Source organism: Heterocephalus glaber, unplaced genomic scaffold (assembly GCF_053883595.1).
Source record: "Heterocephalus glaber isolate CG9 unplaced genomic scaffold, H.glaber_assembly_v1.0 deba00001737, whole genome shotgun sequence".
NCBI classification, from domain to species: domain Eukaryota; kingdom Metazoa; phylum Chordata; class Mammalia; order Rodentia; family Bathyergidae; genus Heterocephalus; species Heterocephalus glaber.
Genome location: NW_028258445.1, coordinates 2,589,252 through 2,616,040, shown reverse-complemented (window position 1 = coordinate 2,616,040; position 26,789 = coordinate 2,589,252). Strand labels below are relative to the sequence as shown.

Here is a 26,789-nt window from a genome sequence, read left to right as displayed (position 1 = left end):
ACCAAAAGATTAAAACAATTAAGTGAGCACTGCTCTGGATGATTTCTTGATATCTCTGAACACTAACACATTTTTTAAAAATACAATTTGGCAATGCCGTATACACTCTTTTATAACCTGCTATATCACTTAATGGAGTGCCGTGGGCACATTCTCTCTGCAACAGATTCATATCAACATCATGATATCTTAATGGTATAATTCATAGCTTTTTATCCCCCATTTCTCTCGCCAACACGCTCTTATTCCCTCCCTCTTGTTTAATAATAATCTCCTTTCTACTTTTATGCCATCATTTTTAGATTCTACACAGAAGGAAAACATGTGACACTCATCTCTCTGAGTCTGGGCTGGCTTACTTCCTTTAACGTGATCTCCACTTCCATCCATTTTTCTACGAATGACATAACTTCAACCTTCTTTACAATTGAATAATACTATTTTATGTATGTATGCCACATTTATTTATCCTTTACCCACTGATGAGCACCTAGACTGGTCCCATATCTTGGCTATAGTGAATTGTGAATTGTTCTGCAATAAACTTGATATGCAAGTATTCTCATATACGCTGACTCTATTTCCTCTGGGTATATATCAAGCAGTGCTATAGCTCTGTAATATGGCAGCTCTATTTTTACTTTTTTGAAGAAACTCCATACTCAAGATTTCCAAAATGACTGTACTAACTTACATTCCCGCTAGTAGTATAGAAGTGGTTTCCCCACCCACTCTACATCCTTGCCAGAATTTATTGGGTTTTTTTTTTGTACCGGGGATCAAACTCTGGACCTTGTGCTTGTGGAGGCAGGCGGCGGAACCACTGAGCTAAATCCCCAGCCCCAATTTATAGTTTTTGTATTCTTAATGATCACCATTCCTTTGGGTTGAAATGGAATTACAATGTAGTTTTAATTTGCACTTCCCTAATGGCTAAAAATGTGTATTTTTTTCCACATACTTACTGGCCATTTGTACTTCCTTTGAGAAATACCTGTTTAATTTATTTGCTCATTTATCGACTAAGCTGATTTTCTGGTGTTAAATTTTTGAATGCTTTTATATAATCTAGATATTAATCTACTGTCAGAAAAGTATCTGACAAAGATTTTCTCCCATTATGTAGACTGTCTCTTCACTCTGTTGATTGTTTCCCTTGCTGTGCAGAAACTTTTACTTTGATGTAATTTGTTAATTCTCGCTATAATTCCATGTACTATTAGAGTCCTGTTCAGGAAGTCTTTACCTGTATCTATGGCTTCAAGTATTTTCCCTGTTTTCTTTCTAACAGTTTCAAAGTTTCTGGTCTTATACTTAGGTTTTTGAACCATTTTGAATTGATTTATGAAAAACTAAAAGTGTAAATAAAGATCAAAATGTGTAATTGATATTGTGAAATAAGAAGAAAAGGTCTAAAAGATCAGGGGAAGCGGGAAGTGTAGGGGAAAGAAAAGAAGGGAAAAGAAAAAAATATGAGAAAAGGAATGGATTTGTGTACAGTAAAGGGACAGAGCTAATTTCAATGTTGTACATGTGGATACCCAATTTATCCAGTTCCGTTTGTTAAACAGGCTGTCTTTTCTTGAACATGTATTTTTGGCCCCTTTATCAAGAGTCAGATGGCTGTAATTGTGTGAGTTTCTTTCTGTGTCCTCTAATTTGTCCTCTAATTAATCTCTCTGTTTTGTGGCAGTATCATGTTGTTTTTATTACCATGACTATAGTACAATTTGAACTCAGGTATTGTGATGTCTCCACCCTTGCTCTTCTTGCTTACAATTGCTTTGACCATTCTGGGCCTTCTGTGTTTTTGTATGGATTTTAGGATAATTTTCTCTAGCTTTGTGAAGCATGTCACTGGAATTTTGATGGAATGGTACTGAATCTGTAGATCACTTTTGACAGTATGGATATTTTAATAATATTATTTCTGGCAATCCATGAACAGGGAGGCTCTCTCTGTCCTCTACTGTCTTTTTCCATTTCTCACTTCAATACTCTGTATTTTCATTGTAGAGATGTCAGCTCCTTGTTTAGGCTCTTTGTGTAGGTTCCCAGATACTTTAATTTTTCTTGAAGGTATGGTGAACTGTTTTCCTGATTTCTTTTCTCAGATAGCTCATCACTGGTGTATCAAAATTCATCGAGCTTTTCATGTAGATTTTGTTTCCATGTCCATATTTCTACAGCTGTCTGTTCATGACGATTTTTGTACTCTCTAAAATGATGTAAGTTTTCTGTTCTGTGATTCTCACTTTCTTCCATGGCCTCACAAGGGGAGTTCACATCTATATTTGCATCAGAAGTATCTGCAAGGAAAGCCAGGGTTTTAAAAAGTTGTTCTTCAAAATTCTTCCAGCTTCTGCCATTGCCCAGTTCCAAAGAGATTTTCATATTTTTAAGTATTTGTAACCACAGCACCCACAGACCAGTTTCCTTTTGCTGCTGTAGCAAATTACTACAAAAATAGCAAACTTATGATATTACATTTGTGGAAGTCAGAAATCTGAAATGAGTCTCACTAGACTCAAACCAGGGTGATAGCAGGCTTGCTTGCTTTTACAGAGGATAATTTTCTAGGCTTCTCCAGCTTCTAAAGGGTGCATACATCCCTCAGATAATCCCCTTCCACCCTCAAATGCCATAATTGCTGGACAAATCCTTCTCCCATTATATCACTCTGCTCTCCCTGACTCTGACACCACAGTCTTGCCTCTGTCTTTCTTTTGTAAGGATCCTGAGCCCATCCAAATAATCTGAGATAGCCTTTGGATTTTGAGATTAACTGATTATCAACTCTAATTCCATCTGTGTCCTTAATTTTCCCTTGTAGCACACAGCATATTCACAGATGGTGGGAGGTGCCATGTGAGCATTTTTGGGGGCCCACAATTCCGCCCATCACTCTGCCACTAACAGATATCACCTTTGGCAAAATATAGCAGACAACATGTCTGTCACCATGACAATTTCACCAAATTCAGAATGCTTCATACATGTCTGAAACAGGGCTAGAATTTAAGGACTCTAACCTTATATAATGTGCTATTTCCAACTGAAATTTCATTTCCAAAAGAGACATTTTGGAGCGCCAGCATGATCCTAATTGTCAGTGCTCACAGTTCAAAACTGATCTGATCAAGAGTTTTTAAAAATTGAAAATAAGTAATTCTAAGAAGGGATGTAAAAGATAATGAAGTGTCTCAGTCACTTTCTCATCACTGAAAAACAATATCTGACACCCACAAGTCTAAGGAGGAAAGGTTTATTTTTGGCTCACAGTTTGCAGAAGTCTCGTGCACAGTCCTGGCTGGCTCCAAAGAAGAGCGGCATAACAGAGGGGCCTGGCAGAGCAGAAGGAGCTCATGAGCTGGCAGCAGGACGCAGAGAGAGATCAAGGGAGGAGGAGGGACACGCAGCCCTTCCCGACCAAAACCCCTGCACCCCCAGCACCACATTTAGCTACAAACTCACAGTGGCCTAATCCACACGTGTGTACCACACCTCCTGGTCCAGTCACCTCCTGAAAGCTCCAGCTGTGAGCACATGAGGCTTTTGGGGCACATCTAGATATAAGCCACAACATTCTTTCCCTGACCCTCAGAAGACTTATGGTCATTTTTTTAATGCAAAATGCTCTTAGTCCATCTCCAGGAGTTGCCAAAGCCCTAACAGTTCCAGCACTGTTGAAAAGTCCAAGGCCAAAGTCTCCTCTGAGATTTAAGAGAAACAATTATGTAGTTGTAAGCTCCTGTAAAAATAAAAAATTAAACTCAGGGGACTCTGTGGCAGGGCATGAACTCCAAAGGGCTTGGGTGGCCCTGGCCCTGTGGCATTGCCAGTGGCTGCAGCCCTCATGGCTTCTCTCTTGGGCTTGGCTTCGTCACCTCTCCTGACTTTCCTCAGATGATCCACATTCCTGGCTTCCCCGTTATCCTGGGGTCTCCACCACACTTTCAGCTCCACACCCTGCCTGGCCTCTCAGGGTGTCTTCTAAAATCTGGGTGAAAGCCTCTCTAACTACACAACTCTCGCACCCTGCATGCACCTAAAACCCCACCGATGAGGCCAAGGGCTGCTGCCAGCTGGAGCAGTAGCCAGGTCCTTTTCGTCTTGTTGTGTTTACAGAAGCCTCTCTGAGCCTAGGGTTGATGACCTTGGTGAATCAAATCCTGGAAATCAATTCCTTATGTAGCCCTTCCCTATCAGAGAGCCCCGGGGGATCTCTTCTCAAACCAAGGCTTTTCACTTTTGCAATTCTGAGCCTGTGAAGAATGGGGCCTCCCAAGTTCTTCACAGGCTGTTAAACCATTTCCCTGTCACACTGTTGTGAAGTACTCAACTTCTCTTTAATGCTAAGCTTTTTAGCAGCCAAACTCTCCTCTGCTCCATCTTTGCAGGCCCCAACTTTACCGGAGTTTTCTTTCTGGCCAAACTCAGAGCTTTTGAAATCATTCAGCTGTGGCTTTTGCTCTTGATTTTCAAGGTAGAGTAGCTAAAAGCCCCTAACAGTACCCACGCCACTGCCTGAATGTTGGGCTGCCGAGAAATTTCCTCAGCAAGTTTAATTAATCCACTGCCCTTAATTAATCTCAGTCTTCTGCAAATCTCATGCCTCTCTGGATGTGAGCCAAATGCAGACAAACTGCCTGCTAGAGCACAACACACACTGCCTGGAGCCCAACCACCACTGAAACCCTTCTTCCCAAATGAAACCTCTGGAGTCTGGTCTGAACCGGCTGCATTACTGCCAACATTCTGGTCTTCCAAGCTCTGACCCGGATCTCCCATCAAGCTCAGCTCAGCATTCTCAAGTCAGCACCTCCAAAACTTTTCAAACTCCTCCCACCAGCCAGTTTCAAAGTCTTCTGAACCAGGTAGCTCACAGTAACAACCCATTGCCCTGATACCAAAATCTGCCCTGGTTACTTCCTCATTCCCCAGACACAGTAACAACTGACACCCAAATCTAAGGAGGAAAGGCTACCTTCCCTCACAGTTTGTAGAGGTTTCACTTCACAGTTGGCTGGCTCCGAGGCAGGGTGGCATGGCAGAGGGGGATGACAGAGCAGAAAGAGCTCATGGTTTGGCAGTGGGAAGCAGAGAGAGATCAGGGAGGAGGAAGAGAGAGAGAGAGAGAGAGACCCTGCCAGGCCACGGCCCGGGGACCCACCTTCTATGGCCTTCATCTCCCTATCCCTCATAGCTTAAACTCATCTGTGGACTAACCCACTGAGGAGAACCACACCCCGATGGTCCAGTCACCTCCTGAAAGCCCCACCTACGACCACATGAGGGTTGAGGGGGCATCTAGATATAAACCATGGCAAAAAGCTAGAATTTGTCTTATCTTTCTTGTTTTTGAAGGTTGTTCTGATCTGGTAGATGGTAAAATCAGTGATTTGTATTCTTCCTAAAAACAGTGATTCGTTCATCTCCTCCCTGTCCCTGCTTTTCTCTTCTTTTTGTCATGAGCTTCTTAGGGTCCATAATGCAAGTAGAAAGGAGCTCACTGCCCTCGTTACTTCATTTGAACAGATGTATCAATAGTAGCCCAGAAAAATTAAAACCTGGGCTTAAAAAGATTAAGACACTCTATTTTGAGCTTTGATATACTTCATAATGTTTTCAAATCAGTGCTTCTCAAATTTTAATATGCATAGGAGTCACCTATAGATTTTGCTACATGGCTCTTCCGGCTCAGGTCGTGTGAGGCAGGGCCCGGGTTCTATATTTCCAGTGAGATTCCTGGCATGTTGATGCTGCTAACACACCAGCTACCCCGAGTGCAAGGATTTGGGTCACATCTTTGGTTGTTAGAGTCACTTCATCCGCATGTGTGAAAATACTGCGCGTTTGAATACCTTTGTACCGCTGTCAATTATAGGTATGAGAAGAAACACAAATATCTTTGGCTGTTTTGCTAGAGCCAACAAGGGTATGGAAGTGTTGCTTTATTTTGAATAATTGCCTTTGCTAATATTTGCATTGTCACAACAACTTTTCTGTTCTTAAGCGAAACCAAGTAGGTTTTAACCTTCATCTCAAGGAGCAGAAAACAGCCCCAGGAGATGGTAAAATGTCCAGGTATTCATTTATCTACTCAAGGGCCGTTTTACTGAATCCCTACTATAAACCTACTATGAAGGCTTTTGGCTGCAAAGATTATCTCTCTCCTTAGGGTCAAGGAACTCACAGTTCCTAGAGTACTGACAAGTTAAACGCGATACTTAGCAGGGAGTGTGGGGCACCATCAAATCCGAGGACAACAGAGGCAGACGAAGCGGTTGTGAGGTCCAGGAGGGACAGAATCTTAGCAAGCCCGATGCTAACAGAAGAGAACGCGAGGGGTCCGGGGGGAGGAAGCCAGCTCTCAGGGTAGCTTCTTCCTGTTTTCTGCATTTTTCCTTTCTGCCAAGGGCACCGCTCCTTAGCCTTCCCATCTGTACCATTTAGTCCTGAGGGTCCTTCTGCCAGGCACACGCACACGCCCAGCACCGAGCGGGAAGCCCGCACATGGGACACAATCTCGGCCCGCACAGGCTCGGGAGAGCCGGCCTCCAACCCAGCGGCCGGGACGAGGGCGGCGCGGGAGCAGATCCGACTCCCAGCAGAAACCCCGGCGCTGGCCGCTGCGGAGTAGCACGGTTTCGGGCCAGCGCGGCGCGGAGAATTCCTGGCCTCCGCGCTCCGCGTCCCGGCGTCTGCGGGTTCGGGCCCTGTAGTGCCGAGCGGGTGCAGGCCCGGGTCTCGCCTCGTGGGCAGCGGGTGTGAGCTCGGCCGTGCATGCGAGGGCGCACACTCGGGGCGACAGGTGCAGCCCGCCCGCCGCTGCCGCTGCCGCCCTCCCTCGGGTCCGCAGGGCAGCGACCCTGAGACGCGGCCCCGGCCCCTGCCCCTGCCCCTGCCCCTGCCCCTGCCCTGAGTGAGCGGCCGCGGGCTGGGGTGGGGTGGGGCCGGACGCCGAGGGAGGGCGGGGGCCGTGAGCGTGGGTAGGAGCGCAAGCTCGCGGGGCCGGGGCGCGAACTTGGTGCGCGGCGCGAAGTGAGTGCGCGTGAGCGCGCGTGTGAACACTCCAGGCTCCTTCTGGGCTCGCGGAGCGGCCCCGACCCGCCCGGTGAGGCTCAGCCGGCCTCGGGGCCTCGGGGCGGCTCCGGTCCCAGGGCTCCGCCTGGCCGCGCCCGCCCCTCGCTCCCGATCAGCCGCTGGCATCGCCGGCTAAGGGCGCGCAGCCCGCTCGGAGGCCCAGGCTTCCAGGACTCGAGCCTCCCTCCGCTGGGTCTCCGGACAGGGATGGATCCGCTGCTGCTGCTGCTGTTGGAAGAGCGTTGGTAACGCGGGGCGATTTGGGGCTTTCTGGTCGCGGTTTCTTTGCGCGTCTCGAGCTCTAGCACTGGCGTTGGTGGTGCCTGCACCCGGTTACTGAGGAGCCTGGAAGCGCGCGGGGTGAATACAGAGCTGTGTCTGTCATAGCGCGGGACTGTGGCTTTTCCTAAAATGATCGCACTGCTTCCTTCAGCAGCGATCACTTCAGATAACTCCCGTGTAAAGCGCTGGGAGTCGACGCTAGCAACAGTGTAGCAATTGGGTGCGCGGAATTCCAAAGCGAAGCTGAACGCGTCCAGTCCCAGCGTGGAAGCTCTGCTACTTCCTGGGGGAGGCGGCCTGTTTCTCCGCTAGGCTCCTGAACAGTGGGGTATGGATCTGTTTCGGGGTCCTGGTGCTGCCGAAGTTACGTTCAGACACGCGAGTTGCTGCGTTTTAGGGGGATAGAGCAGTCTGCTGATACCCGAGGATCTGTGACCTAACGGGAAATAACAGCCCAGAGTTGTAGCGTGTATGCCCCGCTCTTAAAACAGGCTTGGTTTGCTGCATAAAGTCTGCAGACCGAAATTACTAGGAAAGTCTCCGGAATAGTTACCATAATTATTTTATTTTAAATAGACTCATTGGTATGTTTTTAAATATGTCAGCAAGCTTAGTCCTGTGAGGTGTATCTAGTAGAAATGAATAATGATGAATAAATGGATACCTTCTGCTTCTTCCATCTCTTCTTTCTAGTGTATTACAGCAAATAAAAGTACTTTTCTCCGCCTTGAAATCCAACTCAGATATAAAGTAGTTATGGTCTGTGCGATGTTTCATAGTGCGTGAAATATAAATAGCCGTTTGAAGATCCTATTTCGAGATATTCAGCTGTAAAATGGCATATTTAAGATAGTTTTCTGTCATACAAGAATGAGGGAGAAATGTAAAGTTATTTTATTTATATCTGGCGACATGAAAGAAAAACATGTGGAAGACTTCACTACTTAGTTCTTGTATCCGTTATGGTTATGGTTTATTACATGGTCTCATTCTAAGACATTTTGAAAGCTGTTTTAATTAATGTATTTTTCTGTAAACTTAAGTGACGACATTGAAATTCAATTATGATGAGTAATATATCAATAGAATATTTTGTGATTAAACGTCAAGGATTTTGGCATGATTTTCAAATAAAATCGACAAAAGTTGAATCTTTAACTGAATATCACAGTTATTACTAGGATATTGTAGAATTGACAGAAACTGTACAAACAAATGAATTCCTGAATTTACGTTTCCTAGCAATGTGTGTGTGAGAGAGGAATGGTTTTTTTCAAGTTAGTTTAAGATAGCGTGGTATGTACCTCCAAATCTCCTAATTAATGGTTTTTCAGAAATAAGTATCTGATTAGCCTTAAGAACAAATCTTCACAGGTAAGAGGAAATGGAAAAACAAAGCAGTATTCGGATAAGCCAACCCAAGGAGTATGTTATTGATGTTATTTTGGGGGAAGTGGTGATTCAGATTAGCCTTCTCTGTTCCAGATTCGCTAAGAAATTGCTTGACTTCTGTTTGCTAGAATATTTAAATTTATGACACTATTTTTGTACCACTTATTTAAAAACATTTACCCAAGCCACTCTTCTTTAAAATTACTATTTATTTCTTTTCTGCACTCTTGTAGAAACAATTTTTTTTTCTCGAGGATCAGTAATCACAATGGGTTTTTTTTCCCTCTAGACCACCTAGATTCATTCCCACTTGTTAAGTGTTTGTGGAATATTTTGTTTTGTCTGTCTCCATCTTTACTGATACAAAAAGAGCTTCTGGCAATTTTCAGTTCTTCTGTTGAATCAATTTATTTGCCCATAAACTAGTTGATTTGTTTGGGGCTAGGGTATTTCTTGGCCATCCTGAATCATATCTGTTTCTTTATTTTCTTTCTAAACAGTTTGAAATGTCTTAACTATCCCATATTTTCCCTCCCCTGGGTTCAGTTCAGTAAATTTCATCTTCCTGTATCCTGAGGACTGATATCATATGAACAGAGTTATTTGGGAGGAATGAAGAATTTTAGTTGGGGCCAGCTTCCTCCTCAGCCCACAGAGGGAGAAGAAATCTTAAAACTTGAGAGGTTCTTGAGGTCATGGCTTCTTTTCCCACAAAACAATGTGACTCTCACTACTTCTGGTTACTGAATTCTCTTACCTGGCCTGCTTTCTGGCCATTAATAACATTTCTGAAAACAAGCCCTCCCTTTTATCAAATCAAAGCCAAATCAAATTAATTAACTCACAAATCAACTCATTTATCTCCCCATAATAGGAATTATGAGGAAGTCAACAGAAGACAATGGTTGTAGGAATAAACCTCCTGAGAAAAGAAAGTAAGGCAGATGCAATTTGGGTTTTTTGTGTGTTTTGTTTCCACTGCAGATAAACATCCTCACTTAATCTTAATTATTTTTCTATATCCAACCTATTTTATATGTTCTTTTGTTATTCCATATGACATCAAAAGTGTCTTTATAAATGTCTGCATCTCCTGCCAAATTTGAGTTTCCTTCAGGGCACCCATCCTTGGAGTCACAGCACTTAATCAGGTATTCAGTAGATAGGGGTCTGATGAACTAAATATTTGTGTCTTCCAAATTCCATTAAGGATTTTTGTGCCTTATTGCTACAGATTATTTAGCTTACAGATGCAATGTGTAAGGCTCAGTATTTGCTTGATGAGGAGGCCCTGCCTTGGAATAGTATGGCCTTGTCCCACTGAGACCCTTCTGTACTCTTATATACTTTGCAGCCTGTTCAGAGCTGCTCGTTTGACTGGTGTTACTGTTACCCGCCCCTCCACTGCTTTCTTTTTCTGAGTTTACGTTTTTCCCTATTGCTGCCAGTCCTCATGGCCAATGTATATTAGCCTATCCACTGTTCCTTCTTCCTTGGGAATCTAAAATAACAGAAGTTTTCCTTTCTACTCTTTAATCTGCCATCACTATTTAGGACTTCATTCAACATGTGTGCCTTTGACCTTCACATATTTGACTTTGACCTTAAACAACTTTACTTCTTTTCACTTCCTCTGGTATTCACCCACCCCCTCCTTCTCATCACTCAACTGAAAAGTCTGAGAGTCTCATATTCTTTTTCTGACCACATCTGCTATCCTTCCAAAAATTTTGCTCACTTGCCACCACTTAACACTTTCCTCTCCCATTTTTGGTTCTTGAATTCTAGCATTTTTCTAATATTTTCCTCTTTTAGCATACCCATCTTTGAGTGCATTTTCAATTCTGCTGCAACCCTCAAATTTCTTGCCACTAAATCCATCATAAACCTGCTTCCCACTTTCAGTTTCAACTGAATGTCAGATTCATCACTCTTGCTGGAGATTTAGCTACATGTAATGTAACTGTACCTTGTGGTTAACTATGAATTGATTTTGCTCCACCTACAGTTTAAGGGCTAATTAAAAGTGCTGTGAGGTTATTTTTTCCTTTCTTGGTTAATTTTACATCACTCTTCCATTTCTGTTGGTTTGATATTCTCTCCAGATCATCCTCAGCCTTCATTCTTAGCAACTGACCATATTTCCCAATCAAATTAGGAATATTAAGACAATATTAAGATCATTTTTGGCAAATACTTGTCAAGACTAATCTGAAATACAGTAGACTTTATTTGGCCAATTCTGAGCACAAAAACTTTTTTTTTTTACAATGGTATTATCTCTATAATATCCATGTCCTTACTTAACTTTATTGAGGACTTATATAAATGTCTTTATATATAAAATCTCTTGCAGCCTCTAAGATAATATTCCATTTTTTTCATCCAACTTTATTTGAGAATCTCATTACTAGCAGGCATGGTCTCCTTTGGATGCACATTTTTTAAAAAGCGTGATCCTCAGCCTTCAGGTAGAGGACTGTGTTGGTGTCATTGAATAAATTGGATTATCCTCTCTGGGGTTCAGCAACCTAAGATCTAATCAGCCTTTTTTCTTTTGCATCCATGCCACAGTATATAATTGTTCGGTTATGCAACTCTTTTTCATATTCTTCTGCAAATATACTTCTCCTCAATTTCATGTTTGGCCACTTCATTTGGAGCTTTTGGAAATACTGTAATTCAGTTTAACCTTTACCTTTAGTCAGTTGTTCTAAAAGGTCAAGGCCGCTTTGCGTTCTGATTCCATAATACAGATTAGCCATTCCCCCTATTTGGAGGCACTAAAAGTTAAGTGTGATTACTGAACCAGAGGGATGTTTCTTGTGGTCCTAGACACCTTCTTCCTGCTTTACATTAGTCCCTGAGTTCAACTTCTTTAGAAGGCTGCTTAAGGAGTCACATAGTCAAATAACTTTGAGTTAACTTACATTCCTTTGTGTAACCCTAGAGTGTACTGTGACTGCTCTGGTCTAAATCTTTGCTGGAATTCCTTTGCACTTTCTGTGGAATAGATATTAAGTAACCATATTTAAAACAAAAGGAAATAACACTAAGTTAGTTTATAATATGTTTCTTTGACCTCTCACTGGCTTGTAGGTAACAACACTTTACATTTTGAATGCTCACATAGCATATCTTTAAGAATCTCTTTGGAATAGTGCCCAGAATTAATGGCAAACTCTTTGGCCTCATGGAGGGAATCCACCATCTCTGTTTGGGAAATTTAGGTACTAGCTGGAGAGTTTGTTCTTTATCAACCCTTCTCTTCATCATAATATTTGTAAAGATGATTTTAACAGCTCCTTTATTTTTCCATGAATGCTTTCAGTATTTTGTAGTGTAATTTCTCCAAATTAATGGATTTAAACTCATTTGGAATATTTAATAACCCTATATCCTCAGCCTTAAATTTGTCATTTTAATTTTTGTCCTGTTTTATGAGTATGAATATTATTTTCTTGAAGAAGAGAGATGAAACAAAACAAAAGTGGAGTAGCCAGGCCTGTTAAGGATGATGGTCTATCATTTGAATTCCTTCATCTGTAAGCAGCCAGGATACTCTTCCGATATCAGATAAAACTGTCACCATTACCACTTGATCTGACAATCACTACAGGAATTTAAAAGACTTTTTGTTTTTGTAATTCTTAAAAGTTTCAGTTTATTTTACTTTTTATACTTCATGACACTCTTCCCGGAGGATCAGCTGCTCTCTTGTAGAGCTCTCCATAAAGTTATTCTGGATTATGCTCGTCAGGGGAGGGTGAGAGAAGCAGAGTTTATAACAGTCCCGGGATCGAAGGCATTTAAAGTCTGCAGATGGCAGATAGCATAAGCAAATAATGGTTTCCAAAAGCTACACGTCGGCACTTAATAACGAGCTCGATGTGTAGGCAGTTTTAATAGGTCTGAAAAACGTGGGAGAGAAAACAGCAAGCTGGGCCTGGGCATGGAAACAGGAGAAAAGCTTTCCAGGGAAGACAGGGTTTAAGGTCCAGGACTTCATTGGGATTATCATTGTTCTATTATTACTATTATTATTATTATAGAAACTGGGGATTGAACCCAAGCCATTCACACTGAACTATATCCCCCTCCCTTTTCTTTTAAATTTTGAGACAGGGCCTCAGGAAGTTGCCTAGGCTGGGTTTGAATTTATGATCCTCCTGCCTCAGCCTCCCAGTGCTGGGATTACTGGTATGTGCCATAATACCCTTTAGTTGAGATTTAAAAGTGAGCCCCGGATGCTGGACTACACAGGGCCCTATGGGGAGCAGGTGTGTGTGTGTGTGCAGAAAGCATAACACAGAGTCTCTGCAAGCCACAGTTTTGATGTGTTTTTTTAAAGAGACAAGGTCTCGCTCTTGTGCATTACTCAGGCTGGTCTTGAACTCCTGCGCTCAGGCAATGCTCTTGCTCAGCCTCCCAAGCAGCTGGGACTGCAAGCGTGTAAAGCATGACCCTCACTTCCTGCTCCTCTGTTTCTGCTTTCGCTTTCCCTCAGTCTTTGGGAGGCCGAGCAGACTCCTCCTTTATGTCACAAACAGCTCTACATCTTGGAAACTTTCCCTGAACTTCCAAATCTCAATTCAGGCCTTGGTGAACTTTCACTCAACTCCCTATCTTTAAGCATTTACCATGGGCATGGTCGTCTGCTCGCTCCATGAGACTGATGCTGGTTGGAGGAGGCACCATTGCTGTTCCTTTCTCCATTCTTTGCCCAGACACCTAATGGAAGTGCCATTTGTCTCATAAGCACTCAGTCAAAGTGTGTGCTAAGCTGTGGGCCTGCTGGGGACAATGAGGTTGTGTACAAAATGTGTAAGACAGAAAGTGATTTCATTATGACAGGACCAAGATGTCTGGCTGACTCTGACTCTTTGCTCCATGAGGCAACGTGGAACCACATTATTCTTTTTAGAATTTGGAGGAAGGGATATGTGGCTTATGCGTTAATTTTAATTAGGCTTTTATAAACCAAGTCAAAGTATTTAGAGTTTGATATTCATTTCTAAACTTTTCTCGGACATTTTGGGGCATCTTTTCCTCGTGTCTTAGTTCGTTCAGGCTGCTATGACGAATTACCATGGGATTATAAACAACAGAGATCATGTTAGGGAAGTCCAGGGTCAAGGGCAGGCAGAGTGGGAGTCTGCTGGGGTTCTGCACCTTCGTGTGCCCTCATGTAGCTTCCGGGGCATTCATTCCGTGCAGGAGGCTGTACACCCATAACCTAGTTACATTCCAAGGGCCCTGCCTCCAGATACCATCAACCTATGAAATTGGCAGGGAACACAAAGTTTTAATGTATACCCTGGGACTGAGTGTTTTCATCCTTGAATTTGAGGATCCTATGACTTTAATTCTTGTGTTCTTACCAGAGAAGTCTGTCTATCTTTCTGTCTCTCTGTCATCTATTTATATGTATTTACTGGCACTTCAGCTGTTGAATCTCAATGGTTTATCTCATTTTGCAGCTTCAGATATATTTAGGTAGTTAAATGGCATGTGTTTTATAATTATCCTTCTTATTCATTATTTTGGTTTCTGCGGTTTTAGTTAACTGCAGCCAATCGTAGTCTGAAAGTCTCAAGTGGAAAATTTCAGGACTAAACAATTCCCAAGCTTTCAAAATCTTTTGTGGCAAAATATTGCTAAAACTATTCTATGACTGTTATTAGTTATTGCTGTTAATTTCATACTGTGCTTAATTTATGAACTAAACTTCACCATAGGTATATATATATGTGCGGAGAATAACATAGTATTTACTGGATTTGGTAGTATCTGCAGTTTCAGGACCTCTGTAGAGTGTTTTGGAAGGCAGATTCATGGATAATGGATCACTACTGTGTTAAGTTAATAAAACGTAGAATGATGAGTTTCAATCTGCCATTAATATAATATGAACTTTTAAGTTATGTATTTGGGAGCATAACCTTAAGGTAGCATTATGTGTGAAGTATTTAGGTTATAAATGTAGCATGGAAGGAAATTTGGGTAAGCACAATAAAATTGTCAATATTGGAGAAGTCAAGATTTGAAACCAGATGTTCTTACCCTGGATTGCATGAAAGACTTGCAGATGTGACTCGCAGAAGGCAGTCTTCTTGGTGAAAACTCTAAAGGCAAAATTCCAGTTTTTCATGTTTGAAATTTTTGCAGACAGTAATTATACATAACGTTCCTCCCTGTCCACTGCTACCTCAAACATTAATTTCATATGTCACAGTGACTATTTCTGGTTCGTTTTGTGCTGGCTGGCTCAGGTCAGTTCTTAAGCTCTTGCTGTGTTATGCTAAACGTGTTTGGCAGTAACACATGGGAGTGCTGTGATATTTCTTGATAAGAGGTTGTATTTTGCTTGGAGAACAAGTCATCCTAACTGAAATTGCTGTCTTTCTCTTCTTCTGTTTTTCTGCCTCCCTTTGAAACTATGAGTTCCTCTTAACCTAAGCTGGTGGCCATCTACAGTTCACCTGAGAGCTTGGCCAGAGCAAGAAGGTCCTATGGGGAGGGTGTCACCAGACTGCTGTCCACAAAACTTCTGTGCCCTGGCTCTGCTCCAAGTTCTGTTCTTTGGGTGGATGAGATCTTTTGGACTATGTCTCTGGGACTCTACAAGACAACTGTTTTATTTAGAACAATAGGTCAATTTTGTTTACCCAGTGGCAAAAGTGACTTTAACTGTGTTGACTTCTGCCTTCAATCAAGAGCAAGGTACTTAGACATAGTTCTTTTCCTCCCCATAGTGCTGGGGATAGAAGCCAGGGCCTCACGCATGCTAGGCAAGCATTCTACCACTAAGCTATGTCCTTACTCCCATCCCCTTTTTATTTTGAGAAAAAGTCTCACAAAGTTCCCCAGCCTGGCCTCTTTCAATCCTCCTGCCTCAGCTTCCCACATAGCAGAAATTACAGACCTGTGCCACCTGATTAGCTGCACATAGACTTTTTTTTTAGTACCTGAGATGGAGCTTGGGACCTTGTGCTTGTGAGGCAGGCGACGGAACCACTGAGCTAAATCCCCAACCCTTGGACATAGACTTTTAAAGTCAAGAGAAAAAGGAAATTGAAAGGCCCAGTCTATGAATGATAGAAAAGACACTCAAATAGGTGGAGTGAACAAAAATATGGCACCAAACAGGAAGAGGAAGGCCTGAAGAAAGCCAAAAAGATCCTAAAAAGGGATGCTTTTTCATACTTTGCCCGTTAGTTTTCTTCATTACTGAGAACTGTCAGAACATTTTTTTCTCATCTACATGTTGTGGCCTTGATATTCTATCTAAATCAGACCAGGTTCAAGTGAGTTAGTTCTTTTTATCAGAACATCAGACCTGTTTCAGTGCACAATGGAAATAAATTAGTAACTGTATGTTGTCACAGCCTGTTTGTCTAGGATTCTTCAGTTTAGCTGTGGATGAGTGATAATTGGTCAGTGATTACAAATCTCAAGACTTGCTGGTGCACGCCACGTGTTTGGTAAAGGAGTCGTGCCTGCTTATAACTCCAATCCGATGGCCACACTGTGTCTAAATGCAGTCCTACCGCTCTGCATCTCGATCCTTCTTTTGTTTGAATATTGTGCTACATGCAGTTGTCTTGGCTGTATGTTGTACCAAGTTCTTCTTTGTTTCCATGTCTTTGTCTTTGGCCCATATTTTTTCTGCTCCTGGAATGCCTTTTCTTGTTTTCTCTACACTTTCTTCCTCTACAGTTCACCTTCTGGCTTAGCCAAAAACAAGAAGGTAGATACTATGAGGAGAGTTCCACAGGAACACCACCCAAGACTCCTTCTGTCCCCTTGATTCTGTGCATGTGCTAAGTTCCTTTGGGTTAATTAAGTGTCACTCTTTTTGAAAAAGTGATTATAGATAAACTGTGAATATTTTCAGTGTCCCCAGAGCAACCTGTCGTGATGTCTCCCTGCAGAGTTTGTGTGGTTTTAGTCTCTGACCCCTTCAACCCTGTTTAAAGTACTCCTTAAAGGTCTAGGCTCACCTTGTTTTAGTTTGCTTGTTTTTGTTTTTAGTTCTTGAAACCCTATCTTCATAGGAGCTTCCTAAATATGTGGGGTATATGAATGCATTCATGAAGGAATGGTTGGAAAGATTGAGGAAAGATTCAAAAGGGAAGGGCAGGTAGTCATTATCAAAGAAAGGTCTGGAATAGGGCCTGATGTGATGGAGTGTAGAGCACAGTGCAAACTGAAGTGGAAAACAAAGCCCTGCCCAGTTCTGGTGAGAACGACCCATCGATAGATACGGAGTTAGTGTGATGTTTATGGAAAACCATAGAAAACCAAAGTGTCACCAAATGGCTAGTGAGGTAAAAACCTACAGTGCATCTATATATATATTTTTTAGTACCAGGGATCGAACTCAGATCCTTGTGTTTTCGAGGCAGGCAGCAGAACCACTGAGCTAAATCCCCAGCCCCAAGTGCATATTTTTTAAGCAGTAACTATGCACACAGTCATTATATGGTTATTTGAAATAAGAAGTAACATTTTTACCATTGAGCAAACTCAGGTTGTTTTGTTGAAAGAATATGAAGGAAAACTCCAGCCTTACATTGATACATATGTGAAAAAGGATGGTATTGTAGTATATATTATTTAAAAATTGTAGGGCCGGAGATTTAGCTCAGTGGTTCCGCTGCCTGCCTTGCAAGCGTAAGGACCTGAGTTTGATCCTTGGTACCAAAAAAAAAAAAAAAATTGCAGATATTCTTTGGTATAACACCAAAATTGAGAAATGGTAATTTCTTAAAGGCTGACTTGCAAAGTAAGATGTGCAGCCAGTGGTTTCCATGGCTCTGCTGTGTTCTTTGAATGGATACTTTGTTCACGCATCCTGCTGGACACCATCATGAACAGGTACCGCTGTGGCCATTTGGAAAATATGTGTTCATTGAAATTTACAGATTTTCCAAATGGTGACAAACTTTATGATGCAGTAGGAAAATGTAACAGTAATTGGAATCACCACTCATCCAATCAGAAAAATGTAAGCATCCTGAAGCCATCAGGCTCAACACAGCATGTGGATGCTGTGGCTCTGGGTCGGGAGAGCTTCCAGGTTAATCTTTCTAAGCTACAAATCTACCTTTAAATATAAGAAAAATACACATGGGTTCTCCCTTAAATTAGAATAAATATTGAACATTAAAATAATAACAGTTTAAGTGAAAAGTTTAAAATTTAGAAAAATTAAAACAGTTTCATATTATTGCAAAACAAAACAGCTATGCAGTTAACTCTTGCGATTACAGGTGAGTGCAAGAAATAATCCAGGATTTCAAAGGAGTTATACATTAGACATTAATTAGCTTACATGAATTAAAGGAAGTATGATAGGAAAAAGAAACAAGCTCTGAGGACAAACTGCATTAACTTCTGAAAATGTACATTTACATCCAAACTTACCAATTGAGAAAATTTACACAACTGTAAGTTCCATCCGAACGTTTGAGTCTTTTTATTTGTTTGGTTTTGGTACAAGGGATCAAACTCAGGACCTTGTGCTTGCAAGGCAGGCAGTGGAACCACTAAGCTAAATCCCGGGCCCAAATGTTTGAGTCTTTACTTGTCACAGACTCTGGAAAACTCCACTGTGCTCTGATAGAATGCTAGTGCAAAAGGTACATAACATTAGAGTTTTCTAGTGAAAATAAGCTTGACCTTGCTGAGTATCTGAGAAGGTCTTGGGCTATCTCCATGTTCTCTGACTACATCTGCTTTAGGTCTGCCGTGTGTTGAATGAAGTACCTTAATCATAAAAGTGCCACAACAATTTTACATCAAGCCCAGGAAATAGTAAATACTGGTGAAGCACGTGCTGAGCACCAAGCACTAAAACATCTGCATCACCTCAGTCAGATCATTAGAGAAGAAATGTGCCTTTTCCTCCCTGTTCTGCAGATGGGGAATGGAGGAGTGGAATAGACGAGTAATGTGCCTGCATGTCATACCCTGACTCATGAAGAAGACAGGGCTGTTGCCAGGCAGGGTCCATACTTTTCATTCCTGTGCTGCACACATTTCCTACTCACAGACCGATTCTTCTGATGGTTTGCAAATGGCCAAGTTTTGCATATAAACAATAGTCGTGGATAGCTTAGGCTCTAATATATGGCTTCTGCTGTAATTAAGTTTCAAGGACCTGTGAGTTTCCAAATATAATGCATAAAACAAGAACAAAATTAATATGTTCAAATAATTTTGATAAAAATTTAATCAAATTAAAATAAATGATCTTTTATCCTTCCCCCCATTTAGTGTTATTTATAAATGAAATGTTTATGAAACTTTTTTCTATTCCTCATTCACTCTTGAAGAACATTTTGTTGGATGTGCTTGTAGACTATAAGGTAGAAAGGTTTGATTTTGTTTTGTTTTCCTTTGTTCCTTAAATTATCTTGATGAGAACGTAGTCAAAAATATTATTTTTCTTTCTTCATTGTTTTTCTTCTCACAATCCCTAGATTGTTTTAAAGTTTTTTGTTTTTGTTGTTGTCACTTTGATCCTTGAATTTCAGAAATTTGATTATGATTTATCTGGTATTTTTTTCTGTATTTCTTGTGTGTTGGGTTTGACAAACTTTTTCAGTTCATGAATTAATGCTGTCATCAAATATGTACATAAAATTCCTAGCATTGTTTATTCAAATGGTTTTTCTCATTCTATTTCTTCTATTTTTTATGTGATAACATCTAGGCCATTTCTTAGTCTATTAACTGTTTCTTCTTTTGAGCATGAGTATTTCTTTGTTTCTTGTCTTTTCCTTTGTGAGCCATGTGTCACACTCTATGTGTTATATGTACAGAATACACACTCATGCACACACAACATACACAAGGCTGCACTGGTGAAGGCGTGAGTCTCAGATGTAGTTCATCTGAGACTTTTTCCTGATTACAATTTTTCTCAGATTCAGTTGAGCACTGGCTTCATATTTTTTCAGGGTAGAAGCAGAATTCATCTCTCCCCATGATGTACTGCATCTGATGCTTCTTTTCACTCTGCAGCCGGCATCCAGCTTCTCGGGTCTCTGAGGGGTTCTCTTTGCTCTCCAGTGCTCTGTGCACGGAGAGTTTTGCCTGCCCTGCTGTCCGTCAGTGGCCACTGCCTTGGCTTGCTGCAGCATTGGGCTTCTCAAAGATTTTCCTTTCAGCTCACTTCTCTGCTCACAGCTTTCAGGAAGCTGTTGCCTGGCTCTTGCGGAAAGCCTCAGACATCAAAGAGGACCTATCTCAGCACTCTTGCCTTGCTTCCAGTATGTAGCCCTCTCCTGCACTTGAAGGCCAGCAGGAAAAGAGTTAGCATGCTGTTGGGGTAGCACAGGAAACAGCTACAAGTCTGATAAAAGTTTAGCTAGCTTCTCCTGCTGTTGTCCTTGGGAGATTCTGTCACCTTCTACCACTCCATCAGGGGTCTCATCTCCCTTATGGGTTGTAATATTTTGGAGCATAGTTCAGTTACAGTTCTTTGAGTTCTCAACTTTTTGAGTTCTTTTTAAATAACATGACTGGGTAAAACTTATGTCCAAGACAAGAATGCTGTATGATGGGATTCAGCCAGATGTATACATCTGTGAAGCCACCACCAGTCAAATTGACAGAGGTTTCCATCACTCCTAGGAGTTTGCTTGTGTCCCTCTGCAGCTGTCCCTCTCTCTTCCTCTTTCCCCAGGAGTCCCTTAATGGCCCTTACAGATTTGTCTACGTTTCTAGATTTCATATAAAAATAATTTTCTAATATCTCCTCTCCTGCATGGGGTCTCACTCACTCAGCATAATGACTTTGGAAGGCATTCGTTGTGTTGTCTGTATCTACTGAGTAATATTCTGATGGTCATGCAATATTTATTCATTCACATTATGATAGACACAAATTATTTTCCATTTTTAGCTATTACAAATAAAGCAGCTATGAGCATTTACATACAAATCTATATTTGAGTATGTTTGTGTTTCTCTCCAGCAAGCATGTAAAAAAGGCATAGCTGAGTGGAAATGTTAAGCATTTTAAGACATTGCCACACTGTTTTCAAAACTTTAAGTATGCCTTTCTGCCAGCAGTAGATTATTATATATGTATATTATATATATATATATATATATATATATATAATTTCACATTACCAAAAACTCTTGACCATCTCAACCTTCTGCATTTTAGAGACTCAAATAGGTTGTTGTCCAATAACTAATAATACCATATTTATGAAAAGATATTTACTGGCTGTTCATATGTCTTCTTTAATAAATATCTGTTCAGATCTCCTGTTCATTTTTAAATTGAATTATCTGTTTCCTTATTGAGTTGTGAAACCCAGTATAATGTGGATCCAATTCTTGCTGGTGTATGTGTTACCAGCACTATCTCTAAGTGTGTGACTTGTCATTTTGCTAATGACATCTTTCAAATAGCAAAAGTTCTTCATTTATGTCTCATGCTTTGTTGGTTGTTTTTGTTTGTTTCTATTTAAGCATCTTTGAATACTCATGTTCATAAAGTATTTTTAATGTTTTGTTTCAGAGGTTTTATAGCTTTACCTTTTACATTTAAGTTTGTGACCCATTAAAATTAATTTTTGTGTATAGTATGAAGTACATAAAAGTTCTTTATTTCAATGTCATTCATTGTGGAACCTGTAACTATTGAATTGCCTAGAAACTTATGTTTAATGAAAACATTGTAACTCTGTTTTTGGACTCTTCATTCCATTGCTCTCTATGCCATTCCTTTCTACCCCACTCCCCTCCATGAGACAGGGGCTTACTCTGTTGTCCAGGCTGGTCTTAAACTCCTAGAATCAATCTTCTTGCCTGACCCTCCCAAACTTGCTGGGACTATAGGTGTGTACCACTGTACCAGATCCAAACTTTCTTGTTTACTGTAGCTTTACCATAAGTTTTAAATATCTAAGTTCCTCTCTGTGGTTTATCCTATTGATTTGGCTATTTTATGTCCATTTAATTTTATCATGATTTTCTCAACTTCTACTGAGGAGCTAAGTAGGATTACATTGAACGTATGTACTGGTTTAGGGGAAAGAGATGCGTTAGTGATTTTTAGCCTGATATATCTCTCTATTTATTGAAGCTTGTCTAACTAATCTCACCAGTGTTTGTAACATTCAGTGTAACAGTCTTGCAAACCTTTGGTTAGATGTATTCCTAAGTGGTTTACACATGTTGGCCTTATCATAGGTGAGCTTTTGAAATCATTTCCTAATGTTTGCTGTTAGTACAGCAATTACAATGAACTTTCTGTGTATCCTGAAATCCTGCCAAATTTTCTTGTCCTTTCTAGTGGTTGCGGATCCTTGGAATTCCTGCATGCATAATAATATATTTGTATCACAAACCACCAATCAGTTTGCCTGGCATTCCTTTCTCTTAACTTGTTGCAGCCCTGCCTTCAGTCCAGTGCTGGTGGGAAGTGGAGAGAGTTGATGTTCTTCCTCGGGCTTCTCCTTGGCACCTGACAGTGGTGGGTGAATGCTCAGCATTTCACCATTAAGTGTGACATTAGCTGTAGTTTTTCATGATAATTTCATTTGACTTCTTAAAACTGTGGTTGTGTAGTTTGTCTGGCTTGTTCTCCTTCTTATGGTTGGTGTGGGAGTGTCTTATGATTTTTCTGTAACTTAAGCAACAGATCCTGTGCTATGATGTTGTTGGAGCTAACTTTGCATACTGTATAGTTTTCCTATTTACAGAAAGCTATTAGTGGAAATGAAAATATCTCCTACACTCAGAATATTTTTTTAAACTTGTTCCTTAATCCATTGGCTTTAATCTAGTCTGTACTTGATTATCACATCGTTACACTCAAATTAACTCATTTCTTTTCATGTCCAGTCCACTATTGTTAGTAAAATTTCTCTCTTACTAGTCATAAATTTCTTTCTAATCTAAAAACCAAATGCTAACCTCTAAGTCTTCTGTACACTCTTGCAACATTCACCTCTTTTCGGACATGTCCCCTCTTGTTCATCCCTGCCGTACTTTTCTAATTGCTACTTCTGGGTCATAAGAATAACATCCCTGTTCAATCTTTAAACGTGAGTGTTCCCTAGAGTACTAGCTAGAACGGTCTTCTTCCTCTGCATGTAGCATTTTGATCTCTGTAAGTCTGCATTAAAGCCCTAGCTTTTAGTGGCATTCTCTTATGAAGGCCAACAAATTCACATCTCTTGTCTTTCATGTGCTGCTGAATTAAAGACTCCAATACACAAATGCATGTCTGCAAGATGCTATGCTGACAGTTAAGAGCCAGTCCATGGGTACCAAGAAAGCTCAGTCCCCTGTGGATCACTGTGCTGCTTTGGTTCCCTCTTTCTATTAATGCCATCATTGTCATTCCAGGCAGAACTGCAAAGTCACTTGTTTCTCAGCTCTAGCGAGCTGACACTCCATGACGCCTCTACTTTTCTGACATCTCTAGCAGTGCACTTCCTGCCCTTTCCCACAGCCTCCTTCATTCCTCACAGGCTTGGCCGAGCTCCCTCTATGGTAAGCCCTGTGGCCAAAGTCTTTATATCCCAACCACAGTCCTTCTCAAAAATGAGCTCAAATTCTGCACATTCCAGGAAAGCTTTCCCACCCATCCTCTTGTTGCCACTGCCTAATGAAGATATTCCTTATTAACATTAATAGCTCTTGGGCCGGGGATTTAGCTCAGTGGTTTCGCCACCTGCCTTGCAAGTGCAAGGACCCGAGTTTGATCCCCAGTACCAAAAGAAAAACCAAAAAAACAAAAAAAAACATTAATAGCTCTCTCTTTCTACCTATTCTCCCTTTTTATTGTGGCCATTTAAGGAAATTCAATGTGTCTGTGTGTTTTGTATTAGATTTCGAATGTAATTAAAGGAAAATTATCATTTTCAGAAGCTGAATAAGTTTTGATTGGATAACAAATAAACTCATTAACAGCACACTATAAAACTTGTTTCCAAGAAACACTATTTTATAGACTCCAACAGCTTCCTTTGACTTGCGTTTTTCAGTGTTTCTCGCCTGTGTTCCTCCTCTATATCATTCAGGGTTAATAGCATTACATCAGTATATTTTGTTGACATCAGTTGCATTTGTTGAATGCTCAGTGGTGCATTTGTGCCAGGTGCTTCTCACAAAGCAATCAGCCAGGGAAGCACACATGACTTTTCATTTTGGTGATTTCACAGCAAAGTTGTCAAAGAATGGAAAGAAATTTCACAAGCGTTGTTGACTTTTCAGCCAGCTAAACTCTTATGTAGTGAGATCGCTTTCCAAAATACACACACACACACACACACACACACACACACACACACGGCTAATGCTAATAACATGGAAGAGAAAGTATGTAGAAACACTTTTAAATTCCTCCTTCTCATGTTGTGTGCCATGTACATATACGTGTTTGTGTCTTCACGTCAAAAGGCTGAAGGGAAGGGGAATTTGGTCATGATGTCGGCTGTCCGACTGTCTTCATGTTCCTTCTAGGTGAGCTGGAGTTGAGTATTCTGACTTAATTTCAGCAGAATGGGACTTACTGGTGCTCGGTCCCAGATGGATAAAGTGAGCTGCATTGTCTGGATTAAGGCTGGAAATACACCTAACTTTTGATGAAGAGACAAAGACAGGGTGATGAGAATGGCTATTTAGAAAATGTGTTTCGAGAACTGGAACTAGATAACTTTTGAGAAAGTGCAAAATGATGGGAATCATGTGGAAAAGAATCTGGAAAAAATATTTAAGAAACTCTGGACAGCCAAAGCAGTTTTGTGGTGTGCACCAACACTTGTGGGATTTGTAGATGAAATGGAAGCCTCGGTTTGGACTGAGATGAAATATTTATGATAACTTTCAAAACCTGTTATGTGCAGAATTTGAAAGCACTAAGTGGCGGATGGCAGTGTAGCTCATCGCATGATACTTGCCTAGCATGTGTGAAGCCCTATTTTCAGTCTTTAGCAAAGCAAAGCAAAGTAATAAAATAAAATGACTAAGTGTTAATGAAAGCAGTCCCTGGAGTGTGTAGGGGTCCAGAAAAGCTGAGAAGGGGACCAGGGTGTATTGGGGCAACTCTGGTGCAGCTATCTGCATTCTTCCTCAGCTCCATACCTCCTTTGCCTCGGGGTTGGCACGCTCACTAAAGTATGGACTTCGGCCGTCCGCAAGGGGAAGGATTGCAGTAAATAATCTCCCATATCTATCCCAGTTACTGTTATTAACTGCCTATGTTTTTACATTGGTTTTTATGTAAGAGATACTGAAGTAAGAGAGAAAACTGAGGTTTACTGTGAGCAGTAACTTTAATTTTCTGTATTTTGAACCAAGTGGAGGGCAGAAGGAATTTATAAATAAGGCTGTGAAGTTGGATGTGGTGGTGTATGGCTGTCATCCCAGCACTTTGGAAGGCTGAGGCAGGAGAATTGCAAGTTTGAGTTCCGCCTGAGCAACTTGGTGGAGCCACTGGCAAGCCCCAGAGAAGCGTCTGCCCTGAATCCCGGGGGCTCTGACCCAGCTCCTGCACGGCCTGCACTTCACTGTTCAGCTTGTTCTGCTTTCCTTGGTTTTCTCGCTTTATTGTCCTGCTGTGGACAGGCCTGCACTTCTTGATTCATTTTTCAGCAAAGTTCATCTAATGGTGCATAGAAGTCCAGTTTTCATGGCTCTCCTAGTTTGTGTTCTTTTCTCTCAAGGAGTTTGGGGAAAATTCCAAGGGTTAGATTAGAAAAATCAGGATCATCACTATTGTCTTTTATTCTAGAATCTTTTTCTGAAGCAGGACAAGCTCCCAGTTGCTCAAAATGTCAACCAAAATGCTCCCCAGTTGTGGCCCTCAACCACGGCATCCACTTCGCCTGGGTCAGGACCCTCGCATCTCCCACTGTCCTTGGATTCTGAGTGATTTTACAAATAACCCTAAAATGAACATGGCGCTCAGCATCTCATTTTTCCCTACCAACCAAACTTCTCTAGAATGGAAGTAAACGTGGAAAACATGGAGAAGTTAAGTAGGTAAAAGTGTTAACACTGAATCAGTATGGAGAACAGTTAACGTATACAAGCAATGATTAGAGGCAAGATACTTTGTATAACAAATAGTAATCATTTTTCAAAGCTAACTTTCTAGGAAAAGAAAATCAGATGAAACAGAACTTCTATTTAAGCTTGATCATTGGGTTTTTATTTCCCCATTGGAAGTATTGCAGATTTGTAGAAAATAGTGTGTACTTCCATGGCATAGGGCTTCTTTGATTTATATGGCAGTTTGGCTATGGTGAATAGGGGTCTACAGGATTACAGGGTCTACAGCATTACACCCCCATTTTTGTATCCTAATATTTTATTAAATGAACTTGACATGCAGATTATTAAAGGGGATTATATAGGATAAAAACAAAATAAAATCTTCTTGGGCTGTAACTCTATTATATTGTCATTCAATAAAAGGAACCCTAACTATTGACATAGATATAACTTTCTCGATACTCATTAATGTCCTACAAATTGAAATTGTTCTTTATTTGCAGAGTACCAAGCACTTGCTATATATTAGCATTCCCTTACACAGGCTTTTAGTAAGTAACAAAAAATGTTTCATAGGTATAAAGCGTCACTGGGCCGTTGTGAGGTGATGTATTGAATTTGCTTGTCACTTACTCTGTTTCTGGCTGCTGTCAGCGTGACCGGCATGTAGAGTGGGGTGATCACTGGCACCTGGATGTGTGTTCCCAGAGTGTTTATTGTGTGGCTGCTGTAAAGCTACTAACCAGATGCGGAAATTTTCTCTTTGTTGTAAGAAGCTACCCAGATGGCCAGAAGAGGCATCGTATCTTTTGTGAAGCAACAAATGACTTAAAACTTGAACACAAGACTAGACTTCTTACTTTCTTTTAAAAGTTTTCACTTACGGGTGCCTGTCAAAGCCAAGCACTTTGTATATATTTTTACTAATCCTTGATTAAACCCCATTTAATCACTACTTTACCATTTTTTAGGTGAGGAAACAGGCTCAGCAAACTTCG

At 41.0% G+C, this 26,789-nt stretch overlaps 1 protein-coding gene across 6 annotated transcripts in view; it reads left to right on the top strand.

Moving 5' to 3' along the window:
* Nucleotides 1-6,252: 6,252 nt before the first annotated feature.
* Nucleotides 6,253-26,789, top strand: part of Gucy1a1 (guanylate cyclase 1 soluble subunit alpha 1) — a 65,498-nt gene continuing 44,961 nt past the window's right edge. The window contains exon 1 of one of the 6 annotated variants that reach the window (XM_013067011.3): nt 6,253-6,378. Coding sequence is in view for 1 of the 6 variants with exons in the window: in XM_004868550.4 (XP_004868607.2) it covers nt 7,294-7,331 (38 nt within the window). In the remaining 5 variants the exon portion in view is untranslated. The other 5 variants (XR_015447023.1, XR_015447024.1, XM_004868550.4 and 2 more) reach the window with 5 other exon arrangements.